Here is a 7,982-nt window from a genome sequence, read left to right as displayed (position 1 = left end):
GGGACACGAGTGGGGCTGTGGTCTAAACCACTGAGCCTCTTGGGTTTGCCAATCAGAAGGTGGACGGTCCTGTTGCTCTGTCCCAGCTCCTGCCAACCTAGCAGTCCGAAAGCACACTAGTGCAAGTAGATAAATAGGTACCGCTGAGGCTGGAAGGTATACAGCATTTCCGTGCACTCTGGCACTTGTCAAGGTGTTCTGTTCTGCCAGAAGCGGTTTAGTCATGCTGGCCACATGACCCGGAAAGCTGCCTGCAGACAAACACCAGCTCCCTCGGCCTGAAAGCGAGATGAGCACCGCAACCCCATAGTCACCTTTGACTGTCCAAGGGTCCTTTACCTCTTTTTTTTTAATGGAGAAGACTTTTTCTCTGCGTGAATCTCCTTCACTGGACTAAGAGCCAAGCAAATGTTTGTTGCCTCTTAGTATTTAAAGGGCAGGGTTTTTTTTGTATTATTATTATTATTATTATTTAAACACAAACAGCATAAAGAGGGAGATTGCTACCAGTAATCACAAAGGACATGGAGATGGAATGTAACTCCTTTGTTTGCTGTGATTTTGGGGGAAATCCTTCATCTGAAGGTGCTATTTGTATTGGGAGGAAATTCCCCAATGACACCACTTAAAACCATGCTAATTTGGCTCCACGAATTACATATCAAAAGATTTGTTTGCCCATCTCTACAATAATTTTGTCCAGACAAGTGTAATTTAATGCAACTTGATTTTTATTTACTTAATCACAACTGTGGTTAGTAACAGGCATTGTTGTTAATTCAAAATAAGATGAATCTGTGTGGATAATATCACAGTTATATCTACTGATTGCAACTCTCTCGTAATATAGATTTTTTTTTAAAAAAAGTTTAACCATCTATAGCCCTGCTCAAAAAATCAATTCTGATCAAACATCCAGTGACACTTAAAATGATTGCGCGAAGCTCCCCACATGGAATAGCTCACTGCCATCAATAGATTTTCTTAGACTAATTTGTATTTCTAAATAATATCTTTCAAAAAAAAAGCAATGCTTTAGTGCAATATTATGTAAAAGCAGACTTATCAGTATTAAAAGGGGAAGGGGGAAGATTATAAAACAAATTACAATTGTCAGGCACTAGTAGGTTGACTGCTAGTTTACATTTGTGATTGTAAAGTGGAATGGAGGATTTGAAAATAAGGTGCAAGAGGAATGCAGTTTCGTTTCTGAAGATGTCCAGATTTTGGTTGAAAAGCGTAACGTTTGCAGGAAATTCAAACGCGGTATCATTGTGAAGTCCAGTGCATACTTCAAGATGCAAAAGATTGCAGATGTATCTCCACAACGGTATTAACATTGAACCTGAACAGAGAAAATTCCCTGGTGGGTTGTGTTCATTGCCATTTATATCTCATTTCACACAATACACAAAACAACACACCAACAAAATGTAACATCTTTTGACATCACCCGCGGAAAAAGAAAACATTCCACCCACTTTTAAAGAACCATATGTTTCCATCTGAAGACAAATCTTACACATCACAGTGAACGTTCAAAATCTAGGAACTTTCAAAAACGGCAAGAACGTGTTGACAATCCCTCATGCGTTTGGCTCACGTCCAAAAATATGAAGATGGTCTAAATTCACTAAACTACTACTTAATGGCCCTTATCAGCATTCACAGGGGTCAGTCCATCCTGTTGGACATTTGCCACATGTGTGGAGATCATCATTTCCTCGTGTTTTCCAACAATCTGCATATTTTGGACGATGACCAATGCAGCTACGCATACTCAAGTCCCACGAAAATCAAGGGGGTTAAGGTACATGTCATTTTGTGCTGGAATGTGGCCATCTCCTGTACACACACACATAAAAAATAATATAATGGCGAAGTTATCAAAATACCCTTGCTTGTCATCTGGTGTAGGTGTAGAATGAATATATATATATATTTCCAGAATGGTTCACGTGTACTACTTAAGTGTGTTCTTCATTAGTCTAGTTTGTATCGACTAGCCTCTATTTTCCCCCATCATGTGCTCTCTTTCCTTTTATCAGATTATATTGCAACATGGCGATCTGTCCGTCACATTGCACTCAGCAATACAGTAGTTGGGTCCATATATATATGAATTTGTTTCATTATCTATTTCCACGATTACAGTCCTACCTCTCCCTTTCGCCATTTCGACATAGTAGATTGCATTAAGCAAATAGCATCTTTTAATAAAAACAAAAGTTCTCTCTTAACATAGAACAAAATAATAATAATAATATATATATATATATGCGTATATACATTCATTACTGAATCAGCATACTTGGAACAAAGGAAGTCAAATTAACTAGGGAACATATGTAGACATTGCTAAGCTTACACATAAAGCCAGTTTGTTTTCATGATCATGCCTCACCTCTTAAGTATCGCCTGGTTCAACATGTGGTAGCTCTCCTGTGGAACGTGAACAAAATACAAAGGAGTACAACTTCCCCAACAGATAGGTGTGCTCAGGAACAGCATCCCTCCCCCCTGTCTAAATAAATCCTAAGGAGTCAAAATATACAAGAGCAAGATCTTATTCCCACTGTACTTTACTCAGGGTGCTTCATCTTAAACCGACCAGTGCGGTCTGCCTAAGGTTTAAGGGAACCTCCCACCAGGACACACCCTTCACTGGATCTCCTTTGCACCCTCTCAAGTGCTTTTGGCCTGAATGGAATGGGGCCTTGTTCCCATTCCATCATGCTTGTTTGGGTGATGGGCTGAGAGGGTGAGTATGTGTACCGAGCTAAAATTTACATATAATTTTTTTGCTCCATTCACTTTTGCATATGGAAGGTAGCTGAAAAGGGGTTCCCCACCCGTCCCTTCAGGTAAGACATGTATCTTGCAGATGTCCATGGGTTTATGTGCAAAAAATGTGTCATCTCACCAGGCCAAGACACCATTTTCCATACAGGGGGAGATCCATGGAATAGATGCTTATTACATCATGTGCCATTACATTCAACTAATATACCAGGGCTGCAATGCTATACCTGCTTAAGCGCTACTGAACTCAATGGGACTTACTTCTGAGTAGACGCGTCTAGACTTGCACTGTTGCTGTAGGAATGCTAGATATTTTTTCTCCCCTGAGCAGAACAGGGGCGGATCAAATGAAATTCTCAAGAGTAATGAACTCAAAGACAATTATGGCGCTGATCATGTTAACAGCCCAACTATTCTGTCTCAGTAGTTACTAACAGTAAAGCAGCTAAGATTCAATTCTCATAGAGTTGAAAGGAAACCCAAAGTTCCTCAACACCCTGAAATGCCTATTTCCCATATTGCTTTTCGATGTGGCAAAACCACCACATGGGAATCCTTTTTTAAAAAACCACCTCAACTTGTACAAGGTCAACACTAAAAAAAAATAAAAATGTGTGTTGCATCCTGGTGGCTCAGTCGCATCAAATATTAACATGAGGAAACGAACTGAAGTACTTTATAGGGAGGGGAAATAGGTGGAACCTGCACAAACACTACTATAGGGAGGAAAAACACACAGAGGAAACGGCTTTATACAGAATCAGACCACTGGTCCAACTCTTCAGTATTGCTAGTATCAGGGGCAATCCCTCAATAAGGGAACCTGATTCTGCCACCTTCCGAAACCCTACTAGTTTGGGTCGTGGCATCAGCCAAAAGAAAATTAAAAAGTGCTGGGGTTGAAGGAGAAGAAGAAGAAGAAGAAGAAGAAGAAGAAGAAGAAGAAGAAGAAGAAGAAGAAGAAGAGGAGGAGGAGGAGGAGGAAAAGGAGTAGTAGTAGTTTGGATTTGATATCCCGTTTTGTCACTAGCCGAAGGAGTCTCAAAGCGGCTAACAATCTCCTTTCCCTTCCTCCCCCACAACAAACACTCTGTGAGGTGAGCGAGGCTGAGACACTTCAGAGAAGTGTGACTGGCCCAAGGTCACCCAGCAGCTGCATATGGAGGAGCGGGGAAGCGAACCTGGTTCACCAGATTACGAGTCCACTGCTCTGAACCACTACACCACGCTGGAGGAGCCCAGCACCCTGGTGAGGAAACGAATTGCCTCCTACCTGGTCATCAGAGCGGCCATCAGATGAGCAGAGAGGGAGCAATAAGATCAGCTGAAGGGGGGAGGCCTGGGCCTGTGTGTCTCCTTGTATTTGTTCTATGTGTGCCTACATTGACCGCTAGTGGCTCTCCAGGGTTTCAGACAGGATTGAACCCGGAGAACATGTGCTCTCTTTCACTGAGCGGCAGCCCTTCCCCACAGCTTACCACCCACAGTTCGCAGCTTAAAAACAGTGAGCGGGGACACACACACACACAAACACACACTTCATTAACTCACAAAGAAGGCTATACAAGCACACTCTCCCAGTCAGCAGTTCTGTGGACAAAAGGGCACAGCAAGCAAAGTGGAAGGCAGCTCTCGTCCTCTGCAGTGTAAACTCGCTTTTCCCAAGCAGCACACAGCTAGGAAAAAATACTGGGGAACACATTTGAATGAACTTAGCACTTAGGAGAGCTTTCCACCAACGAAAATTGTGCCTACACGGCAGGACCCCCCCCCCAAAAAAAAAGGTTTAATCGCCTTCCCTTTTTTGTCCTGGGAGTAGAAGTTTTCTTAGGGGAAAAATCTCTGAGAATTCTCAGCACCCTCACTGAACTACAATTCCCAGATTCTTTGGGTGGAAATGAAACAGATATCAGCCTGATTCAATTTGTAGGGTAGTGCTGCTTTTAAATCGTTTAAGTACATCTCCACCTGCAATTGATTGCAGCAATTTGAAATCGATAACCAATAGATGTGTGCAATAGAGGTTGGAATGGACTTCAAAATGCAGCAGAGTTGCCTTTAAATTACCTCATTTCCCATCTAAGTGTATGAAATTAGCCTTTTGTGAAAACCTAATTGTCCAAAAAAGAACCACTCCACCTTAGGTTACTGTTGCCTCTTGTTTATTGTGTAACAGCCCTGTTTTACTGATGTAACTACAAAAAAATGCGCATAGAAACATAAAAGGCGGCTCAGGCGATTTATGCAGTTTGGTTGATGTGGAGGACAGCGGCCTGGCTTGATTCTTCGTCGGAGTGCTCCATCTCCCCGCTGGTCGGTTTGCTCCTTTCATCGTAGAGTTCCTGCCTGATTTCGAGCGAAGCCCTATAGTCATCGCCTTCTTCAACGATGGCGAGCTCGATGTTGTTGTTGACCACAGCATCTCCTTCACTCCCGTTTTCTCTTTCCAGGGAGTCAGCAAAGGCTTTCCTTTCCTCTGCCAGGGAACTAGGAGAGGCCAGGTCGGAGTGAATCTCGGTGAAGGATGTCTCCTCATCGTTTGCAGTGTGCTCACTGCCGGTAGCCTCTGCCAGCTTGTCTTCCGTTTCTGCAGAGGGATCTCCATCCCGAACTTTCTTCACGTTGAACGTGAGGGGAGAGACCTTGAAAGATGAGCTTTTTGATGAGGAGGACTTTTGGTGGTTAGGGGTGAGGGACTTCTTAATCTTCTCCCTCCTCTCATGAGAGACGATCTTGGTGCTGAACTTGTTCATCTTCTTCTCGATATTTTGGCGGGAAAACGCTTTCTTCAGGCTGTCCACCTTCTTGAGGCTGGACCTCTTGATTTTCTCAGCTCTCGTCTCCCCGATTTTCTCATCCATGCTATCGTCTGCCCCCTCTTCATCATGGGGTGCTTCATCCTCTGAGGAAAGCTCTACAGTGTGCAAGGTTTCCTCCAAAGTTTTGTTCTCATCAACAGGCTCTTCCTTCCCGTCAGTAATACTGGGAACAGGCTCTTTCACAAACACGCTGGCCGGGATTTCGTTTTCTTCCTGCAAAGAGTTGACATCGTGTTTATTCAGTGTTCACATAGCACAGACTTGATAAACAAGGCACGGCCCTCAACAACATCAATATTTTTCTTTCGAATAAGGCGGTAAAGGAAGTTTGTTTTTTCTGCTGTTGTTGCCACAGTATATTTAACCAGTAACAATCACTCCCCATGGAATTGTTCGGTTACGTGCTGTAAGAGTAATGGGCTTACGAGCTGTCAACTGCATTGTAGAATAATTCATTTTGCTCCACGTTTAGGCCAGCGTAGATCTAACCTAGCCGATTTCTTAATGCAGTTGACAGCAAGATGCAGGATCAGTTCCTGTTTCCCCTTCACGCACCCCTCCCTGATGGCCTTAACAGCAATATTAACGATGGTTATGGCTAACTAGGGCTCCTGGTCACATTTAACCCATAGTCTGAAATTGGCTCCAAACCATTGTTAAACAATTGGCAGCGGCGTATCTCCACTAGTCCCGGAGAAGCTAACCAGGAGATTGTTCTGCAAGTCCATTCCCCTTGCCGGGGGGCGGCATTGCAGGAGGGCATCCAGAACCTCCCAGTGACCCAGCTGTTGGTGGAGGGATGCCACCTGCATCATAGGGACCCCTGGCCTCATCACCCTACCGGCTGACCAATTGCAGTAGCTGGGGGGCATGGCCGCTAGCCATTTAAACAGCGACATGGCCGGGGGGCGACCTCCTTTCGCCTCCTTGCTGGATCTCCCAGCCCACCTGCCCTCTTTTCATGCATTTCTTGACAGCAGCCTTGCTATGGACTAAGGTCGGCCGCCATATTGTTGGGGCCAGGTATGAATTTTTTCCACTTGGCAAACTGGCACCAGCCATTTGGTTTTCGCCAACCTTGTAAGCCTTGTTTATGGGAGGGGAGGTTGTTGCCTCTGCCTGCCCCTCCTCGTTAAGGGTATCCGGGGGGGGGGGCATGGTTCCTGTCCAAAGCCTGGGTATGGGCTAGGGCCTTAGCACGACCCCGTCAGGTACCCTGGGGGTGCCCTGATTTGATGTATATCATAGGGCTCTCCCTACCGGTGGTTTACCCTTATGAGACTCCCTGCAGATGGGCAGGAGTCAGGATATAGTCTGGTTTCACCCAATGCCTAAGCCAAACTGCTCACATCTGTAACCAATAAATTTGTGGCCTATTTTGTCCCATTAACCTAAACTTTACAGGCATAGGGCCCTCCAGATGTTTTGGGACTAGAACTCACATCATCCCTGACCACTGGTCCTGTAAGCTAGGGATGACGGGAGTTGTAGTCCCAAAACATCTGGAGGGCCAAGTTTGCCTATGCCTGACCTAAACATTTGTGTCCGTGTGCTTATTATCTAAGGGAACTGCGGGGCCCAGAGCCTCGCCACGCAATGCTCTTTACTTGTCATGAATCTGGGAGCTTCAAACATGCAAAGTATGTGCTCTACCAATGTGCTGGAGCACACAAGACATTTGTACATCCTCCATTCATTTTTACTTGCTGCAAAACCAGGCCAAAACATGGAACAACGGCGATGTTTTTGTATGTGTCATGGGCCTTAGGGAAAACCAAGGGGGGAAGTGAAATTGGAACTGCCTCCAGTTACAAATCAGGCAGGCACCATCTCCTGTTGTCCTTTTGGCGCCTTTCAAAGACGGTCCTTCTCTGACATGCCTTTCAAGTGGAGATGTTTATCCCAGTTTGAGTATTGGACTCAAAACTGTTTTCATGCAAGTTTAATCGCTGTTGTCCTCTTTATTGTCAAATCGCTTTGGGGTGTTTTAAGGTAATCCATTAAAAAAATAGTTCAGTGACAAAGAATTATCAGAATTGTAGGTGCTTGTCGGGATTTGTACATAGAATTATGAGGGTTTTGTTGTTGTTTTTAAATACTCAGTCTGGACAATAATATAAAGCAGGACTCATGAAGAAGTACCCTAGGTTAATTGAGGATAGTTACTTATGGCTGAGGAGAAAGACGATGTTGCATGCAGGGCATGAGATCTGGCCTTGGGGACATGCACATTCTTCTGTGAAATTTGCTTTAGTTGTTGCAATAACTGTATTTCATAAAGGCGCTGGTTTAATGCCATCTGTGCCTCATGCCTCTTGTATCATTCTACACACACCCCACTTTGTATTTTAAATAAATAAG

The 7,982-nt window shown here is 44.2% G+C and overlaps 1 protein-coding gene across 1 annotated transcript in view; it reads right to left on the bottom strand.

The window, feature by feature from the left end:
- Positions 1-713: 713 nt before the first annotated feature.
- Positions 714-7,982, bottom strand: part of CAVIN2 (caveolae associated protein 2) — a 33,315-nt gene continuing 26,046 nt past the window's right edge. Inside the window, exon 2 of the mRNA XM_079980833.1 lies at positions 714-5,834. Coding sequence (XP_079836959.1) covers positions 5,043-5,834 — 792 coding nt within the window. The 3' untranslated portion in view covers positions 714-5,042. The remainder of the gene's footprint in view (positions 5,835-7,982) is intronic.

This window comes from Podarcis cretensis, assembly GCF_951804945.1.
Source record: "Podarcis cretensis genome assembly, chromosome: 1".
Classification (NCBI taxonomy): domain Eukaryota; kingdom Metazoa; phylum Chordata; class Lepidosauria; order Squamata; family Lacertidae; genus Podarcis; species Podarcis cretensis.
This window is presented reverse-complemented; position numbering and strand designations above follow the sequence as displayed.